The sequence below is a fragment of the Emydura macquarii genome, unplaced genomic scaffold, assembly GCF_026122565.2.
Source record: "Emydura macquarii macquarii isolate MOO-44397 ecotype Brisbane River unplaced genomic scaffold, CSIRO-AGI_Emac_v2 contig_1253, whole genome shotgun sequence".
Lineage (NCBI taxonomy): Eukaryota > Metazoa > Chordata > Testudines > Chelidae > Emydura > Emydura macquarii.
In genome coordinates this window covers 54,613,821-54,638,157 of record NW_027131390.1, presented here as the reverse complement: position 1 = coordinate 54,638,157, position 24,337 = coordinate 54,613,821, and the positions used below count along the sequence as shown (strand labels likewise).

General features: G+C 39.1%; 1 protein-coding gene across 10 annotated transcripts in view; it reads left to right on the top strand.

The window, feature by feature from the left end:
• PARD3B (par-3 family cell polarity regulator beta) overlaps nt 1-24,337 on the top strand; it is a 656,325-nt gene that overhangs the window by 376,625 nt on the left and 255,363 nt on the right. For all 10 annotated transcript variants that reach the window (XR_010919815.1, XM_067548843.1, XM_067548841.1 and 7 more), the window contains 3 exons: nt 7,325-7,510; nt 16,407-16,577; nt 20,502-20,631. Coding sequence is in view for 9 of the 10 variants with exons in the window: in XM_067548843.1 (XP_067404944.1) it covers nt 7,325-7,510; nt 16,407-16,577; nt 20,502-20,631 (487 nt within the window). In the remaining variant the exon portion in view is untranslated. The remainder of the gene's footprint in view (nt 1-7,324; nt 7,511-16,406; nt 16,578-20,501; nt 20,632-24,337) is intronic.

Here is a 24,337-nt window from a genome sequence, read left to right as displayed (position 1 = left end):
AAATTGTATCATTTTGGACAGTCACTGTGCTTTTCTGGAACTTTATTGGTGTTGCATCACATTTCATTCACACCATCCTCAAGTGAACTAGGATAATAGGAGGATATTGATTTTGATGTAAAGAACTGAGGGCCAAGGTATTTCTAATAGAACTGAAGTCTTAAAGCAACTTCACTCTGTTGTACTACCAGACCATAAGTGTTTCAGTCAAGGATTGCTGCTGTGCTGTAAAATATTGATGCTTTGAGATACTGTTCTAGTAAAGTAAGGGAAATGTAGGCTTTGGGAATTCAGTTCTCAAAGTTTAGTATTCATGCTCCATGAGACTGGTTTCACAAAAAAGGCCGTTTAACTGGCCAGATTCCTTACATCTAAGAAGGTTACAGCTCTGTATGGTCACCAGTAAATGGCCATCTATCATGAAGAATAGAAGGAGTATGAGGATGAGAATTTGAAGGTACTGGTATATGCGGGGAAAACAGACTTTTAGGAAATGTATTTGTATTTCTTCCTCTGCCACAAAAAAATTTCAGTAGGTTTTTCAGTTGTCTCTGGTGAAGTAATTGCTACTTGCTATGCTATGCTCAGCATCCAAGTATTTGCTGTTGGACTCCGTGGAAGAAATAAGGAATGGTATGTCTTAAGTGATGAGATAAGGCTGCCCTAGTTTCATACTGAGCTGTGGAATTGACCATTACATATGATGCAACTTTCCTCTCAGCTATCCTCTGAAGACTGGTTATCAGTGGGATTTCATTCAATTTTATTTTATGACTAGCCAGTGTTTGACATTAGAGTTAAATCAAACTAGGCTTAATTTATTACGTTTATCTGGATCTTAGGGTAAACTTCATTTCTCAACTCCTTTTCCCATTTACATTGGATCAGAGGTGCCCACAATTCTTTACCACTCCTTCCAATCCATCACATGAGTTCATAGATCTTGGAGTTCCATTCCTTTTCTCTTCAAACTTCTCTTAACAGAGTCTTCCCATCATATCCTTGGTCTGCCACATTCTTTCCTCCCATACTTTCATTGCTGGTCATTATCACATGTCCAGCCCATCTCAAACATGTGCTCTCCAATTGGTCTATCTCTAAGGGTATGTCTACACTACAGTTAGACACTTGTGGCTGGCCTGTGTCAGCTAACTCAGACTTGTGGGGCTCAGGCTAAGGAGCTGTTTAATTATGGGGTAGAAATTTGGACTTTGGCTCCAGACCCTCCCCCCTCACTGGGTCCCAGAGCTCAGGATCCAGCCCAACCCCAAACATCTACACCAGAATTAAACAATCCCTTACCCCAAATCAGCTGGCATGGGCCAGCTGTGGGTTTTTAATTGCAGTGTAGACATACCCTAAGAATTCCAAGTTCATCTTCCCCCTGATTTCTTCCATGTGCACTCTAACCTCTGCTTGCCTGCCATTCTCCTCAGTATATTATTTTTAGCTTCCTGTATCTTTTTTTCTTCCCTTTCCGTAAGACTCACCATTTCCAAACCATAGAGCAGGAGGGACAAACACACACAGCATTCACTTTTTCCTTTCAGTTTGTTACTTAATTGCCTGTACTAGAATCATAGAATATTAGAGTTGGAAGGGAACTCAGGAGGCCATCTAATCCAACCCTCTGCTCAAAGCAGGACTAACCTCAGCTATGTCATCCCAGCCAGGGCTTTGTCAAGCCTCAGCTTAAAAACCTCTAAAGATGGAGATTCCACCACCTCCCTAGGTAACCCATTCAAGTGCTTCACCACCCTCCTAGTGAAAAACTTTTTCCTAATGTCCAACCTAGACCTCCCCAACTGCAACTTGAGACCGTTGCTCCTTGTTCTGTCATCTGCCACCACCGAGAAGAGCCTAGCCCCATCCTCCCTGGAACTCCCTTTCAGGTAGTTAAAGGCTGCTATCAAATCCCCCTTCAGTCTTCTCTTTTGCAGACTAAATAAGCCCAGTTTCCTTAGCCTCTCCTCCTAAGTCCTGTGCTCCAGCCCCCTAATCATTTTTGTTGCCCTCCGCTGTACTCTCTCCAACTTGTCCACATCCTTTTTGTAGTGGGGGGCCCAAAACTGGACACAATATTCTAAATGCGGCCTCACCAATGCCGAATAGAGGGGAATAATCACTTCCCGTGACCTGCTGGCAATGCCCCTCCTAATGCAGCCCAATATGCTATTAGCCTTCTTGACAACCAGGGCACACTGCTGACTCATATCCAGCTTTTTATCCACTGTTACCCCCAGTTCCTTTTCTGCAGAACTGCTGCCTAGCTCGTCGGTCCCCAGTCTATAGCTGTGCATGGGATTCTTCCTTCCTAAGTGGAGGACTCTGCACTTTTCTTTGTTGAACCTCATTAGATTTCTTTTGGCCCAATCCTCCAGTTTGTTTCGGTCCTTCTGTATCCTATCCCTACCTTCCAGGGTATCTACCACTCCCCCCAGCTTAGTGTCATCCGCAAACTTGCTGAGGGTGCAATCTACCCCATCTTCCAGATCATTAATGAAGATGTTGAACAAAACCGGCCCCAGGACCGACTCCTGTGGCACTCCGCTTGTGACTGGTTGCCAGCTAGTCGTGGAACCATTGATCACTACTTGTTGAGCCCTATGTTCTAGCCAGTTCTCTATCCATTTTATAGTCCATTCATCCAACCCATACTTCTTTAACTTGCTGATAAGAATACTGTGAGAGACAGTATCAAAAGCTTTGCTAAAGTCAAGGTATATCACATCCACCGCCTTCCCTACATCCACAGAGCCAGTCACCTCATCATAGAAAGCAATCAGTACTCCTGCTACCTTTTTCACTGTTGCCCATGCACACTGGGTTCTTCTTTTCAATTCTTCAGATTTCTCTCCAGTCGCACTAGGTTTACATCTCAATACAAAATTCTTGCTTATGGTTTAGCTTCTCTCCTGAAACTCCTTTCAACAGTCATTTCTCCACCTTCATTACTTGCATACCTTCAGTTTTCTTTACATTTACCTTCAAACACAGATGCCCACTCTTATACCATGTTTACCAATGCTTTGCTTTCAGACAAAAGGGCCAGATAATCAGCATACATTAGCTGGTGTGATGTTCCCCTATTGCAATCTGGACTGGTGAATGGTTGGGTCACCCCAGTCCTCCACTCGTGGAGCTGTCTTACACTGCTTTACTGGGAGAACTCCCACTCCTGAGCGGTTAACGTACAGCCTCCAGCAGACACGTTGCTCCCAATTCAGTGAGTGAGTGCTTCTAGCCAGCCACTTCTTGGATGAAGCAACAGAATGACCCCCAGTTAATATCCCCAATCCCAGATGCAACCTTAGGAACTTACATCTTACAATGTTCAGTACTGCCCACTGAATGTTGTAAGCTCATATGTTCATCAAAGAAATTGTAATGCACCAGCCTTGTTACTTCAAATGGCGTCTCCAACACACCTTAAACCAACCACAGTGCTTTAGGTAAAATAAGCAAATAAATTTTATTAAACTACAGAAGAATTTTAAGTGATTATAAGTCAGAGGAAAGTAAGTCAGATTTGGTCAAAATAAACAAGATCAAAATGCATGCTAAGCTAAGCATAACACTTTCAGCAACCTTACAAACTCAAATGATTCTCACCACAGGCTGGCTGGTTTCCCTTCAGACAGGCTCTTCCCTTTGATCAGCACTTCAGTTGCTTGGTGGTGGTTGTAGATAGAGGTGGGAGAGAGAGAGCATGGTAAAATGTCTCCCCTTTTAAAAATGTTCTTTCTCCCATCTGGGGCTTTGCCTCCTCCCCGCTACCCTTTCAGGGTTAGGTGACAGAGTGTCCTTGTAGGGTTACATCCATGTCCTGAGTCTGTGAGCATTACTTTATTGTGCTTCCTTTGCTGATGCCCAGGCCAGTCCCTTGTTCCTGGAAAGCTCACCTGGATTTGTTCTATATACACCTCAGTGAGGTGCGAATTGCCCCTCTGCTCCTGCAGAGTTTTGTATGGATCTGTTTCAAGCAGTGAGGACACATCTTTGGGAATATTACATAGTGCAGCCTCAGAACCATACACACGACATTGCAACAAACATATTACTATAACAATAATGCTTAGTGCATCATGAGCATTCAAAAAACATCTTACATTACATACTTTGCATTAAATGATACATGATTACATTATAAGGGTGACCATGGGGGTGCAGGGTGTCACAGTTGAGTCTTAGGGTAAAGCTGAATGTAAATATGCACCCAATAAGGGGCAGTTTTTAGACCAATTAAGCTGTACTGGATAAGGAACAGTTGTGAAAGGCAGTAGAGGAGATTGTCTGGAGAGTTCCTTGAGTAATAGGTACAAGCAGCTGTTGTTTAAATTGAACTTTAATTTACTGAGGTTTTCTTATAATAAATTACCTGATTCTTAGAGAGCTGCAGTGAGGTAAATGGTTGTTAAATGTTATGGATTCCAAATTGGGTATTGAAGGAGAGCTGAAAGAAACCTAATACTGAAAAATTTAGTATTTATGTCTCACTGAACACATTTTAAGATCTCATTTGATACAGATAACATGTCTAGGCACTCAGACAATACCCCAGTGGATTAGTAAAAAGCACTAATGCACAGAATACCTTTATTAAATAAATGTAAAAAATGTTATGTAAAACTTGAAGAGTTTGGTTAGTTTTTCACATGTTTGTAGCCGTTTACTTAGACTGGAATCTAGTTTAAAATTGGACTCACTTATATTTAGAAACAAAGTTATAAAGCATCTGTTTGTAACATACCATTATGTATAATATACAAATGTACAGCAATTGCCTATCATTATAATGTTGTCCACTAGAATTAACAATGTTTTGCAGCTTCTGTTATAAAATATTCTGTCTCTTGTCGAGACACGGCAAAAAAACACTTGAGAGAGCTGTTTTAGGGTGAAAAGTCTGTTTTATTCAAGCTGTCTCTCCTGTCATCATTTGAGGACAGTGAGCAATTTTCCAACTTCTTCACTATAAAGATCAGTTTTACAGCCAGGCTTTCTTTCACTCTGCTGAGCGGGCACAAAGGTTTCAGTTTTACTGGCTTGACATGATGGTGGGAAGTTGTTTTACGTTTTGTGTTGTCAGTAACCATTTATTTTGTGATCCAAAGGGATAGTGACAGGAAAGCCTAGAGGATACATATGGGAATGATGTGAGCAAGTGCACAGAATATTCATGATACAAAATTATGTGATTATATGAGGTCTCATGGATATTACCTATCCATTTGCTACACTGGTAGTTGAAAATAAAGCTCATATTTGGTGCAATGAATCAATTTTCTAGCAAGTCGCAGGCAGAAACATAGGTGATCCAGTTAATATATAAAGTTTGGTGTGCTATCATTGCATTAGAAGATATTGAAGATGTTTGGTGTGTTGTGGTATGTATTTCAGTGAGAAGCAGATTTTTTGTTGTTGTTAGTATTTTACTTTGGGTCCAAAATTTTCTGCCATACTCCTCCCCCTCCGTATGAAATGCTATGAATAGAAGATTTGGTAATTTCCCTCTCTAGGTATTTGTATAACCCCTATCTCCATAATGTCTGAGTATTTATGCTAAGACTCATCTTCCCTTGCCACTGAACATGGGATTGTCAGATTTGGGCTGCAGTTTGTTCCCATACCTCAGATTTCTTGTTAGACAAGATGCATCTTAGATGAAAGATTCTCTCATTTGAGCCACATTGTGTGATACATATCTTAGCATCAGATTCTTAGTAGCCTCATTGTGGGGTGATACATTTCAGAACTATAAATCATTAATGAGTAAGATCCAGTCTGATGAACTTCAGCTAGAGAGGAGGCTGAAGTGCTGCCCATGGGCCATATGATTAAGTGAATTGACTGAAGTCATATTATGAGTCATTGACAGAGGTAACAATGCAAATCCAAAGGCCTGACATCCAATCATAGTGTCTTACCAGTCTTACCATTCCTTATTTATTTTAATTCATTGGCTTTGGGAACTTTTAAAGGACTATTCCCTCCATATGTTATAATTTTGTTAATTACTTACCTAAGAAAAAATGCCAGTTTTTCAACAGGAAGTTGTGTACTTTAAGTGAACAAAGGACAGAGCTCAGAAGTGTAGCAAGAGTACTGAAGATAAGCTAATGACATCAAGAGAGTAATTATCTCTGTCAACATTATGCCATTTTTGTATTTTCCAATTAAATTAAATGAATTGACTTTCATGCAGTTAAATTTGAATAAATATTTGTATTTGGTACATATTAGAATTGAGGTTTATAGTTCTAGCTCACTAGATCGTGTGACCCCTCCCTCAGACAGTAGCTACTCTTCATCAGTAATAGTGGCATCTTAGATAAATGTAAGTCAATCATGAATTCAATTGATATTATTTTAGTGATTGACATTCACTTAGTTTTTACCCTTATCGTTTCTGATCACAGCTCTTGCTGCCAATACAGGGTGCTGAATGTATTGCATAGTGGCCCCAGTCCAGGGCCAATTGGACAGAATAATAAACTTTAAGGTCATAAAAGAATCATTATGATTATCCAGAAACCAGCCCTACAGTTGGCACACATTGACTCCTTTGTTGGCAATCTCAGCAGAGATGGTGAAGGAGTGGAGCATGAACTTCATCGTATCCATAGAGGTGGTACCTCCATGATAGGTTTGAGGAACGTTGGCAGGAGAGGGTCGGGAAGCCTCCACTCCGACTTCCTCTGTAGTGCCCATTTTGTGGATTAACAGAGGACTTGAGTCCAGCACCTTTGATAAGTGCTAACTTCACATTCTGCTTTTAAGATGGTATTTTTCTACATATACCATTTTTCTATTAATTTTGTTTCTTACAAGTTTAAAAGATGTCCAAAAGCATGCACCAATTCAACCACTAACGGTTTAGTAATGTTTTAAGGATTTAATATAGTGATATGAAATTTAACCGCACAACTTTTATTAAAATCAGTAAGCACTATATGTAAAGACAGTGAGAATTGTATGGGTAAATTTTTAATGCAGCTGTTTATATATGTTTGAAATGCATTAAATATGCTGCAGCATCAGACTTATAGTAGCTTATGCTGAAGTGTTTCCATTTTCTGTGTAATTATACTGATAAATATTTTTAATAATAAATGTCAAGTCACATAATCCTATGACCAAATCACAGCCAACTGCCATGTCGTGGTACTCAAAAGTTATTGATTAGATAAAGGAACTATGGTGCAAAGCTATCTTGAGTTACATGAATCTGTCCAAAAAACTAGATCTGGGAAATCTAGAATGTATTGTGTGTGTAATATTCTCTTTTTTTCACCACTGTTTTCATCTTCAATTTCTCCAACAGAAAGGAGAGCCCAGCTGCAGTGTTCTTTCACTGGAGACCACAGAACAGCTGACCTTTGAGATACCGCTGAATGATTCAGGTTCTGCTGGACTTGGTGTCAGCTTGAAAGGCAACAAATCTCGGGAGACTGGAGCTGACCTTGGGATTTTCATCAAATCCATTATCCATGGTGGTGCAGCTTTTAAGGTATGGAAGAATTGTATTAGCTCTTGGCTCTGGTAGCATTCAGATGTTCACATGTTCAGTTGTGGTTCTGGCTTGATAATTCTTTTAGAAGATTTTAATAAGGGAGTTCTTGTCTTTTCGCTTCCAAAAAATTACTGGAATGTTCTTTGCAAATAGTGCTAATTCTTTTAGGAAGTATGTACCAACACACCACATAATAGCCTATACACATTAACATATAACACACATATTTACCTAATACACAAATGTTTTCCTCACAGTTAAGATTGCTCAAATGTTGCTTTATTCTAGAAAAGGGATCTTACAAATTTGCATACTTATATTGAAAAAATATATATTATATATTTTTTAAAAAGTGACATCAGCATTAAGGCTGTATATTTGAGTGAACTTCTAAGGAATTGACTGTGTGCATTGTAGTTAGTGTATTTTGGCGTGAAATGGACTTTGGGTAGAATTTCCAGAAGTGCCTCAATTCATTAAGGTTGATATTGATGTTAATTTTGCCTAAACTTGTAATTTTCTTGATTTTTAATTTCCTTCATCACACAGGCATTTTTAAAATTTCTACCCTTTTATCTTAGAGCTCAGAAGTCTGTGATTGTGTTTGGTGGGGGAAGACAAGTGAATTGATGTTAATGTTGCCTAAATTGGTGGTTTCCTTGGTTTTTAATTTGTGCTGATAGAAAATGCACTTGAGCAGCTTAAACTGTAAACTAATGGCATTTTTGGTGTGAGATTTCCTTGGTGTGTTGGTATTTTTGTTTTAACAATTAAAGTTTTAAGTAGGCATGGAGTATAAGTACTGAAAGAGAACAGCTAAGCTCTGATAGATGTCATGAGACACACCATAGCAACGGTGGTTACTGCAATGGGACTCTTCTGCTTGTAGACTTTTGTATATGGGGTGTGTGTATTGAGGGGGATTTATAGCTGTGTGGAATGTGAAGGAAGGAAGATAGTAAGGGCAAGGCCTTTTTCCAAGTTGAAACTGCTAAACTTTACATGCTTAAAATGTCTAACATGGAGAAAGGTGTTTCTCTTTCCCTCTGACTTCTTCTCATTCCATATCCGTCCCTGCCTCTCACAGGTGCCTTCTGTACTGTCTGGAGCTGAGGCTTCCCTCTGAATCATCCATTCCCCTTAGTTTTTTGTAGACATGCTAAAGTTTGTGACAGAAAACCCAGGTCTCACAAACCTAGCAAGGTCTGTCAGAATAAATGCCACTCTGGGAAAATATTCTGGAAGGTGTTTAGACTCCACTTTGCAGGAGAATGGTGCAGTGTAAGAACCTGGATAGAGCTGTCAGATGGGGAGACTGCCTTCCTCATGACCTAGGAATCAAGCGAAGCTGGCTGTGAACATTCAATGCTGTGGTAGCCTCAGCATTGTGGGGTGCAAAAAACCAAAACAAAGTTATAACAGAAAAGCCAAATCACATTCTATATTTTTATTTTTCCTCACAAAAAATAGCTTCATGCTGGGCTTTAATGTAGGTTAAAACACTTATGAAATTGTACAGTTGTGATTTCAGATTGTGAAGACCCAGAAAAAAATAAATCTATGGAAACCTGAAAAGAGCAATTTTAAACCTTTTTGAATTGTACTACAAAGGCTCTTAAAGTGTGAAGTATCATAGAAGATTACAGTTCTTGAAAAAGCCTATATTTGAGAATGATTTCTGTGAATGTCCCTGTTTTAATTAAGGGATTCACACCCTACTTTAGGTAGCGATCTCAAAACAGCTTAACTACTGAGCCATTAGGGCATCTCCATAATAGCATGTAGCATTCTATCTGTGCCGCTCTGTCTTTCCAGAGTTCCTACAGTGGCACAGTGGGACCCATACACCAGTGTAAAGACAGAATAAGTTTGTAATTTCTTAGCGTTTACAATAATAAAAATTCAGCAAGTCTGTGAGATGGAGAATAATGTATTCAATCTGAACTGTCAATGGAAACCTGGTTTGTCATATTCTTTTTACTTGCCAATCAAAATATTGTTAGTATTATGGACAAAATGTGCTTTAGTTGAGGTTAACAACAGTTGCATAGAACTGATGTCTGAGCTGAAACACAAACCGATAAATCACAACATTATGACTTGTTCATCTATCTCAGGACTCTTGTTCACTTTTTTGATTAAAAAAGCACTCGAATCACTTTATAATGTTTAGGAAATTTACTGGCAACAGTTACATCAAATAAAATTTGAGTAGAGAACTTTATTGAAATTAAAAACAAGAGTCTTAAACATTTTGTCATGTAGTAAGTTTAGGTGTTTTGGATCTATAATGTAATATTTTATTTTGTGTTATCTCAGCAGATTCTAACAAATCTGTTTTCTGTAGAAATGTCTTTAATTCAGTTTCTGTAAGTTCCTCTCCTGACACTAGCCTGCTGAGTAAGAAAATTCACAACATTAAAACCTACACAACCACATATTTACAGCTGGTGTTAAATGTATGATGGCATCAATCAAGATGTTAGCCTTTATATGAATGTTTAATACTTAGTTGCCTTTATTTACCTTTCCAAAAAAGGAAGGGGGTGGTTTTTGTGACAGCAAGAAAACTGGTTAACCAAGAAACAAAGTTTATTTCAGTGGGTTTTTATTTGGTCTCAAGCATCAGAATTTTATCTTTATGACCTTACCCTCATTTTAGCAACAATGGGATGAGCATTTTTCCCTATTCTCCAATTCTAGAATTGTGTGAAGATTTAAAACTGTGTTTGTTGTAGTTTTCAGAATGCATGTATATTTAGAAACATACTTAACAGATTTTTAACTCAAATGTTAACAATTAACATGTCCTCCAACCATCCCCCCAACTCTTTCCATGCGGTTGTTTATCACGATACATTTCCCTTTGGGGAGGGTGAAATTATAAAGAATTTACAGTAAAGAATACACATAATTTCTTTCATTCTGAGGTCACTGTTTATGTTTATCTCTCTTTTCCCACATATATATGGTTGCTAATGCAATACTTTGGGGATAGCTAGCTATATCGGAAATGGATCTATGCGGTAGTACTAAATTGTATGTTTAAATCCATGTGATTTTCATAGATTTTAATCTATGATAGTGCAGTCTGACTATGATGCTATTATCCTCATTTTATAGATGGGTCACTGAGCCACACAGTAAGTGGCCAAGGTCACAAAGGGAGTATGTAGCAGGGTGTAGGGAATTAATTCCAGGTCTCCCAAGTATATATGCGTGCACTATTAACTACTGGGCAAAATCTGTTTACATTGCTCTAGGGCAGTGTTTCTCAATTAAATTTGGCCACGGAACCCTTTTGAACTCGATAAATAATTGCGGAACCCCCCAAACTCTTAACAGTATTTTTACATATGGGGCCAAAAAAAATGTTGAAATAAGCAAATTATATACAAACAACTAGCTCAGCATTTCTCAATTAAACATAAATTAAATTACACTTACACTCTATACCCTCCGCCGAAAAATCCGGGACATCTTCCCTTTTTCGGCGGCGCGGAACACCAATTGAGAAACACTGCTCTAGGGAAGGAACCGCCCAAATGACCTGTTAATGAAAGTTCCATTTCACAACTTATGTTAAGAGCAGTACATCCTTAAAAACAGACCAGATACAAATCATCCTTTCAGAAAGAGGAATAACATGCAACAATGGAAGAGGGCAGTCCAAAAAGAGGTTGCTTGTTGTCCACACCTGCTTGGTACTGAATGATAGATGAGTTTGACAAAGCAAACTTGGAAAGATAATGTAAAGCAGCGGTTCTCAACCTTTTTTTCCCCGAGTACCACTCGGGCCAGGTACAGTCGGGTCAAGTACCACTTGACCCGACTGTACCCGACCCGAGTACCACTCGGGGGAAAAAAAGGGAGGGGACTTGCGGCGGGGTTTCGCGGCAGCGGCAGGAGGGACTTGCGGCGGGGTTTCGCGGCGGAAACAATACCCACCGCCGAAACCCTTCCGCCGTTTCCCCATTTTCCGCAGCAGAGTTTCACACGGGCGGGTGGGAGGGCCCTTCCAGCGGTGGCGGATTCGGCGGCGCATGTACCACCCAGCCTTCCGGTAAGTACCACCGGTGGTACGCGTACCACCGGTTGAGAACCGCTGATGTAAAGAGTACCAGAACCCATATATAGCCATTGATATAAGGAACATAGCTTTTGGAGAAACAAAGAAGCCAGGTTTTCCTATAAAGCCTAGGAACTTCATCAGGCAGACACATGCCAGAGGGACAGCTCCTCTCTTTCCTGTTTAGTGCAAAGACTGTGGGAACTTTCTAGTTACTATGAAAATACTGGCACAGATAGCAAGTCCCAAAGTCACTCCTAAGTTTGGATCTTCTTCAGAATAGTCCAATATGATATATTCAAGTCACCACACCAAACTGGTTTGTGTTATGTACATAAAACTACTCTTTCTGTATTTCCAATTCTCTATATTCCTGTGGTTGGTTTTCTTACACAGCACAGTAGTCATGTAAGTGTGAACTACTATAAAATTCCTTGCATCAGTTTCAAAAGGGGGGTGATGGGGAGTGTGTGTGTGTGTGTGTGTGTGTGTGTGTGTGTGTGTGTGTGTGTGTGTGTGTGTGTGTGTGTAAATAAATTAGATCTTATAACATTTATGTTAAAAGCCTTGTGTATTGAGAACATTAAATTCAAAGCTTTTATTTGCACTCATTCTGAGCATTTGCCCCTGCTGTTTATTATACTAGCTTCTAGAACCAAAACTGCTTGGATTTAAGCACAAGTATTGCTTTTCAGTGAACCAAGGTTCTTTTGTGAAATTGTGACTACTGTAAAATCAAGACGTTCATAATCCTTTAGGTATGATGATGACCTCACAGTATCTCACTTTTGTAGCTGAAATTTAAAAACGAATCTGGTCTTTGTTATGTTGTTAGATGTTACAGTTTTGAAAAACAACCTCCTCCCACACAATCACAATTTGTCTTCAGAAGAGAATGAATACAGGATTTGCAGATCAGCTTGAAGTCATCAGATTATTTCTTACCCTTTTACAGATCACACATAACAGCAAGAGACCAACGAATTTGTCTCAGCATTGCAATAGATATAGTACTACAAATTGGATATTTATTCATGGAAAGTGCCTTTTTATGCTGTCCAAATGTCTTTAATGTGTCAGAGTTTAAAGACTCCTTTCACCGATGTCTCTTTTCCAGAATGAAAAGAATGTATTAAGTTATATACAAAATGCAAACAATTTTGTTTGGTTAGATTTCTTATCAGTCTGGACAGAAGGTCTGAAGACAGGCCAACATTTTTCACTGACTTCTGAAATTTTAGCACTGTGATTTAACTCACTTGTTTTAGCAGGCAGTGAAGAAACCCAGTAAAGAATTTGTGAAAAACGTAGGGATAAATTGAGATCTTTCATCTAATTTTTACATAGAAAATTGGAGTGCATGTTATAGATTTTAGAGAATCCCAAATCATCCAGTTTACCTACAAATACAACTATAATACCATTGGATTATTGGATAACTTATTGGGTAACTATAATATTGGATCATTGGATAACTGTAATTGCCCAGGGGCCCGGCGATTTAAAAGAGCATGGGCAGATGGGAAGAAAGATATGTATCCGCCTTTCCTCCACATACCCCCTTTCCCCAAGCCCCCGTCGCTCGCACACTCTGCTCCTGCCCTGAGCCGAGCTTATTTGTTATGTGCCAGGCAGGTTCCCGGGCAGCTGAGGAGGTGGTATCTGCTACTCAGCCTCCTGGGTTCATCAGTAATCTCCCTGAGGAGTCCAAGGGACCCAGGAAACTGAGTAGCTGATACTACCTCCTCAGTCACCCGGAACCTGCATGGCACATAATAAATCAGCAAAAACTTCCGGCGGAAGCCCACTTGGACATCAGCCATCCCTTTCTAGGGGCCATTGACTGTTCTGCCCTCGGGCCTGGAATTGCTGTCAGTGGGCCTAAGTGGGAGGGAGGTCAAAAGTGATCCAGTGGAGTGGCTAGAGTGTGCTTTCGAGGGAACAAACTCCACACAGGAGGATATAGTGACATGGCCACTATTACAGTCAAAATGCTAAGTGTCCTGCGGCCTGCCTACAAATAGAGGTGGCCATAAATTTACCGGTTGCTTTGATTCCCCATATAAATCACATTTACTCACACTATGCAAGGGGACATTAATTTCACTCTTAATGAGCATGGCCCACTTGCAGGTTCAAAGATAGCATGAAAAAATACTAATTTGTTCAAGACTCTAAAAGTTGTTCTGCTGCTCAAAAGGCACAAAGAAACATACCTTTTATAGATAAAAGGAAAAGCACAAATACTGTACAACAGTGCAAACATGTAGCTTGTCTTGAGCCAAGCAGATTATCTTGCAGTACAGTGTACTAACATTAAACCATAACACCAGTGATGTGCAAATCTGAGTTGGAAGATTGTTTAAACATTTTCCCACTCTTCAAAATCACAGAAAGTCTATATGCTAAATAACTCTCTCCTGATCCCCTGAAAAAACAGTATTCAGCTGCCTTCCAACTATTTATTGTCAGTGATGGGATGGTTTAGTAATTGTAAATGGACTGTGTTTTAAAGCATGTAGGACTACTTTGCTTTTGTTCAGTCTATTAGATATGTCATGAGCATTGCATTTAAGCTGACCACATTTAAGAAGGTCAAAAGTACTTTTAAGAACTGACTTTATAAAAGACAGTCAAAATGTACCGAAATACTAAATCTGACACGAAAGAATTGCAAAGCAAAACGAAGAACGTACAGCAGTTTCTAAGTATGTCTATACTGACCGCGGCAAAGTTGACGCCGCCAGATCGATCTTTCTGGATTGATTGAGCGGTCAGTGTAGACCCACTCAATCAATCAGGAAGTCGACTGAGTAAAACCACCCCCTCAAATAATGTAGCGCTGCGTAGTTTGCGTAACTCCAATTGACTGCTGCTGAATCTCCAGGTACGTATAGACCAGGGCTAAGACTGCACTGATTAATTAAAACAGAATTTACTGGTATATTCCCACATGTAGGCTAAAATTTGCAAATGTCTGTTATATACTTGTACATATTTGTACAAGCAGTTTCGACAAATTTTTAAGCAAGAGTGTTTATTTGCAGAAATATCCACGGAATGGGAAAAAGACAGTAGAGAAGAATATGAGGCAGTAAAAATTTTCTTTTAATCTTTAGAGCCTTACAGAAAGAATTTTCTTTCCTTATGCTCCCATTGAAATGAATGGAATTATTCATTTCAGTGAATTTTATTAGAACACAAAGGAATTATAACTGATGTGCAAGTAATAAAATGCCCTGTTCCATAGTGCTAACTCTTTTCTCTCCCTTCACTTTCACATATCCTAAGGCACCATTTTTTGTATGTGGTGGAAGGGTGGGGTTAGCATATTCCTTTGGCTATATGTAAATTTATGTTGGCATAAAACACAAACAATGGAGTGTTTTCCACTATATTTCTCCCAAATGGCACTACTGCATCTGTGCTTCTTTTCTGGCCTCTGTATAGGAAGATTTTAATTTCTCCTTATTTTCTTCTCTCTCTTCATCCTACTTCATTGTTTGACTCATCTTCCAATCCTCTCCTTTCTCTTTTTTCCCTCCCCGTTTATTTTCCTTTTCTGTCTTCTGTTGTTCCTTTTAAATACTATGGCACTGCTTACTAATAGTGCACTGCTCTGGTAACAGTGATTGATTCCCAGTTCTAGCAAAAATAACACTCAAGAAAACTGGGTTTGTCATGACTACTGTCACTCACAAAAAAATCATTTAGTTAGACTTGGCAGCAATGCTACCAGAGTTAATTGAACATCAGAGAGAGAGAGAAAAATAAAAATTGAAAAGTATATATATTTTGGATTACACAGCTATGAGATATATAAACATTATAAACGCATTATGAAGAGCACATGAGCTCATGATTGAATCAAATTCATTTTAAGCAAGCTAATGTTTTTTAACCTACTTCCTTTCCTGCTATTCTTTCGGCCCTTCTCCCCATTCATGCTAGATTTCTTCAGTCTCAACCCCTTTCTCTTCCTTCTTTCAGAGTTCTGACACAAACTTGATAGCAGTGAACTGAGCAAACTCTAAGAGAAACCTTCACTTCTTGATCAGCAGAATTTCTCCTGTATTTTTATTTACTTTTAAAGCAGGTGCATACAGATATGAAAAAATCATTCACAGATATTAATAAAGGTAACAGTAGGCCTATTAAAGTCAGAAAATAGCAGTGTCCATAAATTGGTTATGCCTACATCTGTCAGCAATCTCTGGCATTGAAAGTGAATGGCTTTTTTCAAAAACACAAACTGCTCTGGATGGCACAACCTCAATTTTGTTATTGGCAGCAGGTTTAGCTGTTAAAACACATGAAGAGCTTTTAATTAAAATATGGATGCTTTAGTCTTAGTGACCATTCTGTATGAGAACACTTCCGTAGATGGTGGCATATTAACTGTGGCACAATGAGCACTAGTGAGCATATATGGCAGAGTAATTTGTGGAGCTGTATCATTTCTTAGTAAATCCTGACAACAGATGCACAGAATTTAAAAATAGGCTGTGATGTTCATTCTTGGTTGCACAATACACACTAACAGATGTGGTGTATGTTCTCTAACCCAAAGTCCATATTCCCATTTTCTTCTCTTTAGGACTGGTACAAAGTGCCGTGCACACGAAGAGATGCCTATGTTTTTATAATTTCCTCATGACCTGTACTTCCTAAATTTGGTGAATTGGCCAGATTGCACTACACAGACATTTTAAAGTGACTTGGTGTGTAGCTTCTAAAAAAGAAACACATGACTGTCTATATCTTACTCTCCTGCATAGGTTGTCCCTACACAGTATTATTTTAATATTTGTGTTTGTCATGTAGGATGGCCGCCTGCAAATAAATGATCAGCTGATTGCAGTGAATGGAGAGTCTCTTTTGGGGAAGTCCAACCATGAAGCTATGGAGACACTGAGGCGTTCCATGTCTATGGAAGGGAACATTCGTGGGATGATTCAGTTGGTGGTTCTCAGGAGACTGGATAGACAAATGCAGGTGATGCAAAAAACTTGTTCATGAGTTAGACCCACTTGTGGTAAACAAAGAATTGTATGCACAATTCCATTAATAATAGTTGTCGGGGCAACTGTCCACCCACCATTTTGAAAATATCTTCCTGTTTCTATGGATGTGTTAAAGATACTGGGTGAAATCCTGGCCTCATTGAAGTCAATGGCAAAACCGCTCATTAATTTCAGTGGGGTTACAAATTTCACCCACTGTATCACTTTAACATTTAAAAAAAAAACCCTCCATTTAAATTACAGTTCTGATTCCATAAACATGGTAAATCTCTGCACTGATTCAAAAGAGTAAATTAGTACTTGCATTAAGCAAAGCCAATTTTTTAAAAAGTTACTACAGTTTTGAGTTCTTGAATTTTTTGAACTCTTAACTCTAGGAAATGAAGTAAGCCATCTGTCTGTGTGACTTTACTGTCCATGTAAAGAATTATGCCCATGGCTTCCAGAGATGCTTATCCACCAATTACACTAATTTTAACTTTCACTTTTGAATATCTGTTTTTACTGGATTTTCAACACATACTGTTCATAAGAAACAGATACAACTATGATTAAGAACAACAACAAAAAAGGGCCTATAGTACTCTGGTTGAGGCTATTTTTCTTGGAATAGGCTTGTATGACAGATAAGTTTTGCTTAAAGATAAAATGTTTGAGAATAATATTGTGTGTTTATATATAAAATCTAAGATAGAACGGTTGTTCTGGGGAAGGGAAGCTGTTTTCCCTTAAGATGTGAATTGTTAATTCTATATAGTAGATTTCACTTCACTAGTTATATTTAAATTTGATTTACCACCCACCTGACTTGACATAAAAAACTTGCTACATCTTATACTGTAACTGCACAAGGAAGTTGCTTTTCACAAAGGCTGTCTCGTGTGGGTACACTGTGACATAGCAGAGAGGGAGATGGGGAAAGCAAGTGTGTGCTTTCCTGGGTTATTTACCATGTGCATTTCTGAGATTTTTGGCTAATATTTTCAAATCTTTCCTAGAGGAGACATTTTCAGTTTAATTACCAAAATTAGACAATCAATGGCGATATCACTGTAGAAAGGCTAAAACATATTGTAGGGCTGCTATTGTGAAATTTAAGAAAGCAAATTGATTTACCTGCAATTATCTTTCATGGTCTATACCTTATGTAAAACTAGTATTATGCATTTATATTTACTGTGTATTCTGATGAGGTATGAATGATAACCCACCTACAGTGAAAACTAGAAAGAAAGCTTGTCATTGCTAGCTGCTTTTATTTTGTAAAAAGTCAACTTTGGCAAAAATACTACAACTGAATTATTGATGTAATAAAAATACAAGAAGCTGCTTTCCATAGTCAAAGTATATAGTTTTATACATTACGCAGATGTATGAGACACATAAACAATTCTGACACATGCCCTGTGAAGAATACATAATGAGCTCTTGATTGAATCAAATTCATTTTAAACAGAAATTAATTTTTATAGGATGTGCTCGAGGTTCAATTGTAATTCCATTTGAGGCTGGAGACTATAGCAAAATGGGCCATGACCCATTCTTTCCTTTCCCCAAAACCGTTTCCTGCCTGCTGCATCCCAGCTTGGTATAAGCAGAATATATTTAAAAATCCATTATTTGTTTTATTGGCCAGGACACTAATGGAGGCCTTCCATGACAGCTCTGTTTTACAAGCTGAATACTCTAATTAGGTTGGTTACTGATCAGTTGTTGGGATATCGATTGTGTCGTTTATCAAAGAGCTGGAAAAGCAGATTTTTTTTTTCTTTTTTTTGGTTGTTAATTTAAGGCTGCCTTTTCCACTGGGTACCCGTCTTTAATTTAGTAGTACTAGTAGTTTGTATCAGTGCAGGGCTTGATTTAGCCAGCAATACACTTGCAAAAGATAATAGACGTAGACCTCTTGGCATAAAGAATAAGTGGTAAATCTTCCCTATGTAACTTAAAAAATTCTGGTACACCAAAGGCATATACAGTTGTTTATAATGTGTGTTTCCCATAATAAAGTGACTGAATATGCTATTTGGCTGTGAATAGAGCAATGTAATGAGGAGGAAGGGAAAACATTAGGCAAACGTTATTTGGCCAGTGGCTACTGAAAGAAAAGAAGGAGCTTATGAGACTAGATCTGTAGTTGTCTCTGTGTTGTCACCAGTAGGCTCTCAGAATTGATGAAGTGATCTGAGTTGAGGTGGCCTTTTGCCCAGCCCCTCTTTCTCTGGAAAATCACTAGTCTTGTAAGGCAAAAGTTTGAAAAGCGATTTAACCCAGTCTCTCTTGCTTTGTGCACAACTTTGCAGGCACACTCACTGGCATGCATTTTTCAGTACTCTCAGGATATATCTACACTGCTGGCAACTTGGGGATCGATGCAGCAGGATTGATTGAGTGGGTCATGAAGACCTATTCAATCGATCCTGGACTCCAATTGATGTGATTAAACCATCTCCCTGCATGAAAGGATTAAGCTGTGTCGACCAGAAGCAGCACAGTAAAGACGCTGTGGTATGGCAATGTAAGTAAGTCGACAGGAGATACGCAAGCTACCTTTATGTAGCTTAAACGAGAGTCCTGTAGCACTTTAAAGACTAACAAATTTAATTTCTGCAGGCATAAACTTTTGTGGTCTGCAACCCACTTCATCAGATGCCTACCCCCTGGAACTTATGTAGCTTGTGTATCTCTCGTCGACCACTGGCGGCAGTGTAGACCAGGCCTCAGTTGTGCGCATAGAAGATAAATTAACACATAAAACGTACTATCCATGTGCATAAGTTTAGTACCAAAAAACGGATGCATAAGTGTTGGAGCCTGTGGTACACTCTGAGCACCAGGTGTGCTGTTTAAAACTGGAACATTTTATTAAAGCTTTAGTGAGAATCAGTCAAACACAGATCTTGCAAAAGCTCACTGCAGGAGAGTCTTCCAGGAGTGCTAGATTCTTCTCTAAGTACACCCTGCTCCCTAGAATTGTGTCTCTTTGGCTCCTTCAGCACAGTTTCATTCCTTAAAGGGGCAGGGTGTAGGGAAATATAGCCTTGGCATTCCATCCACTTCTTTCAAAAAAAGTTAAATTGACACTAAAATATTCTAACATTCATGTTCTATTCCTGCAATATGAGCTCGTTGGCCCAATTGAAGGCAACTTCATAAAATGGAGGCCAAGCGAAGGCAACTTTGTCGTTATGTATTGGCTTTTCAAAGAAACTACGATGTTGAGAATATCATTCTTCTTGGTAATAATTAGCCAAATCATTTTATTGTCTATATTAATCATTTTACAACAACTACAGAAGTGCCTTTTTGGGTTTGTCCCAGTTTGATAAGTTGTGCATTTTTTTTTAATAAATTAGGAGCTGGACTATATATGACAGGGGCAAATACTTCAAAAGAAAAACAGACTAGAGGTATGGCAAGAGTTTGTTCAGATGCCAGCTAGAAGACTTGGGTTTAGGGGTTGTACATAGCCACTTAGTTACAAACTGCTTTACTGTGTGATCATCAGAGCATACACACTCAGTCTCTGAGCGAAAGGAACCAGCTGGCTAGCAAAGAAATACCACTGGCATTGCCTGTTCTATCGTGTTGACAATGTCACAAGCTGCCCTCGCAGATGGGAGGAATAACATGAAGCCAGTTTTGGGTCAGAAAAAAAAGTCATTTTCTCTGTTTATCATCCTTAATGATCATTACTAATGCAAGGATAATCTCTTGTTTCATGATTAACAATGATCTGAAGACATCTTTCATGTTTCTTATTGGAGAGGTGGTAATGTGCAATAAACACCTGACAAATAATGTACAAATCCAATTTGATTTAGTGATTATTGTTGCTTGGCTTTGTTGGACATTTATTTTTCACATTAAATATGTGGTTCTGTTTTTTTCTTAGGAACGCTCAGATCATGGGTTTTTTCAAAAACCAGTTCTTGAGGGCAGTCAGATCTTTAGCACTATCTCCAGGCACAATGATACTGTCCTGCAGCAATTTGTAACTTACAGTCCTCAGGAAAGATTAAAAGGTATGTACTGTACATCCTTCTTGCCAAAAAAAAAAAAAAAAAGTGCTCTTTTTGTTTTCAGAAATTCACATCAGTTAAAAAAACCAGTTAATTAGAGTAAGTGCAGGCTCTATTACTTTGAGGCTTGAAGATCCAGGGAGGGTGGAAGAGCTGACTCAGAAGTTGTGAATTAAATTCCTGGCAGGCATTCCAATTTAAGTAACAGTTTCTAGCTCACTGCCCAACACATAAGGATGGATTAAAAAAAATGATTGCTAAATATATATTGTCAAAATGTTTATTTTCTATACATCTTTGACGGATTCAGTGATTACTTCGGTTTGTGTCCCATTTTATAATCCAATAGGAATTTATACTATAACATCATATTAACAAGGTTTGCTATTTTAGTTTATTAAGACTTAAAATATTTCTAAGGTTAGAAACAGACCCTTAATTTACAACAACAGAATTAGAATATCATAGTTATGTTCCACATGCCAGACTTTCAAACTTTATTTTTTAGTAGCTGTAATATTCTTGATCTGTAAATAGTTGAGTACAACACCTAGCTTTAACACTGGCACTTTATTTTCCTATCTCCTCCCCTTGCCAGTGGAAAACCCCCCTGGCTGCTGTGTGGGGTCCTGACACAATGATGTATTTAAGCATATGCCTAACTAAGCATTTGAGAAAACTCATTAGGTATTCTCACTCATTCATTGGGACTATTCGGGTTCCTAATCAGGCACAGTTCTTAAGTACCTAGATAAGGATCAGAATAAAGCCTATCTAGAAAAGCAATACTCTTTGAGGGGTCCTAGCAGCAGATGTTGCCAGTGTGTGTCTTTTTTTTTTTTTGCTCATTCTTCATTTTACATTTTTAAGTTAAAAAATTGAGGGGGTAAAGAAAGGAGACAAACCATCACGTCATGGAGGAGAATGGATGCAAGATGTTGAGAAGATTCCACAAAGGGGAGGGGCAAAGAGAAGAAAGAGAGAGAGAGACCCTTATATGATGGTGGGATGAAAGAGAGAGAGAGAGAGACCATGGCATGGGAAGATATGGGAGGTGTCAGTCAATGGGCTAAGGAGAGAGAGATTTTTAAATAATACTGAGAAACTAAGTGAAGTATCTTTGTATTGTGACTTACGTTTTAAAAAGACTTACTTAGTGAGATCAGACAGAATGCCAGGTGGAGGGATTGGAGGAGAGAGACACATTTGCCTAGAGCAGCAAAATACCTAGTAGAGTGTTCAGAATATCAGAGCTGAAATCCTTCAGGTAGATGTGAGCAGAGAATATGGCCCTAAAATAGTACTGTGCACATCCATGTAACATGGATTTTACTGTAAAAATATTAGGTTAAATGTTCAAAATTCAACAATTTAAACCCACACTCCTTATCAGTGTTCCCCTTTTCTCCACACCCCACCCCCATATCATTCTTTACAAACACTTGCAGCATTTTCTTTTATAGTAGGTTCCAATCCTACAATGGTATCTGCACATGTGAAACCATGCACCTCCACAAGGCCCCAATGAACTCAGTTATGAACCTGAATGTGCTTATGTTTCCTCCCACACTGAAAAAGTTGCATTGGTTACAGGGATTTTCTCCTGCTATATGTTTGCATCGTGCCTTTCCCAGTGCAGTTCTAGTCCTGATCTAGTGCTCTGGGTGCTACCATAATGTAAATAGCAATAAAAGACCACAGAGATGTCAATACAATACCGTAGCTAATACAAAAAATTAGTGGCAGTAGTTGAATTATGTTTAATAAAATGTCACATTCTCAGTTAATGTTTTAAAAAAAGTTTCTTCTAATACCAGTGACTGCTCTACACATACGACTGTTCTAGAAGCTCAACAAAAATAGATTGAAACTTGGCTTACTTATACTAGATTTTTTTTAAAAGGATCTCTTATTATACATGAGCAAGACCAAATGTAATGTCTTGGGAAAAGCTGTTATAGCCAAAACATTACATTTTGTCTTGCCTGTGGACATTTCAGTAAAGAAGGATTTTTTAATCCAATATTGAAATGCGAATGTTCAGTCTATTTTTGCATGAATAATACTTGCCACCCTCAGGTCTCTACTTTTTTTTTCTTGCCAAGTTGTTGTACAGAAATAGCATTTTTAGAACAACCTCTTGGAGAAGCAATGCATCAGTGCCAGCAAACTTCAGATTTCTGGTGCTGAAAGATTACTGGAATCGGCCTCATCACAGGCTCTTTTACATCCAGAAAATTATCAGGGTTGCAAGAGAATTGCTGCCATCTCTCTGGTTAAGAAATACTGTAATGTTAAAGCATCTGCCCTATGAAAGCTTGGCATGTTGAATCTTCATGCATGTGCAAGTATCTACATATGGAAGTGTGACGTGCATGAAAAGATTAATTGATATAGAAAATTACTATTACTATTTTATTTTAAAAATTTTGCATGCTGCAAAACAATACCAGGAACATTCCCCGCTCCAAACAACATAAATCCTAAGGCTCAACTGTCACAGTTACTGGGCTAACTGCGCCATTGACCCCCTTGGTCTCTTAGACCGCTCTTCCCTCATGTCTCTGGCCTCAACCCATCTCTTCTCTCTTGAATTGGAATCACTCAATTCTTCTACTCAGATCAGGGCCTTTAGGGAGGGAATAAAAGTTGTAGATTAGCTTGTGGTATGCAGGCCTGGTCTTAGCAATAGGCAAAGTAGGCAATTGTCTAGGGTGGAAAAACATAAAGGGTGGCTGCTGAGCTACAGCTGCCCGCCTCCCGCCTGTTCCCGGCATGCAGCCAAGATACTGGCGGCAGCTGCCCGTCTCTGCTGGCAGTGGGCAGCAGCTGCGTCCCCTCCCAGAGCCAAGCTCCAGCTGCCCCTGGCTTTCTTGTCAATTTCACTGCTCCAGAGGAGAGGTGTAATTGACAAGAATGATAGTCCCTGCACCTCTGAAAATACTCAAATTTTTTCGCTTGGGGTGAAGGGACACATGTTTTTATTTTGCCTAGGGAGGCAGAATATGTAAACCCACCACTGGTGGTATGGATCAGTTTGGGACAGTAGAAGTAATGCTGGCTAGAAAGGAAAACGTTTTTCTCCAGGTACGTTCAGTAATGTAAGAACAGGAATGGAGGTAGCACATAATGGGAAGGTCAAAGGTGGGGCTTACTTGAGCATTCAGAGGGGAATGAGCAGTTATGGGGAGAGGGACAGAGTTGAAAGTGGCAACCATGAGTTGCTGATCGGAGTTAGTGAAGACAAGGAGAAAAGGTGAGGGCTAGGAGAAAGAGAAGTCATGGATGTTAATAGCGTGGTGATCACAAAAGGAGTAAGTGATAGGAAAGTAGAGAGTAGAAAGAAGGAATAATGATGAAGAGGAACGTGTCATGGTCATAGACTGAGTGTTTGCGGGAGAGGGAAGAATAGTGTTTTTTGGTAAATCCCAAATCAGGATAGTGACTGAAGTTACGAGTTGAGTATCATGGTTCAGGGCTAGCTGCACCTTTCACCTCTGTCAAGTCTCTGAGTGCACCCCTTCAGGTGACAATTCTCTTGCCTTCAACTATCTTGGGTCGAACCCTGTGAATTCTCCCACTCTCAGAGCATGTGCCGAGGATGCAGCACTCTATGTACCAACCATAATTACTCAGCAGACCCAATTGGATTTGGCTACCTGCAAGACTTCCCTTTGGAAGCTGTGACCGGTGTGTGAATACATTGACA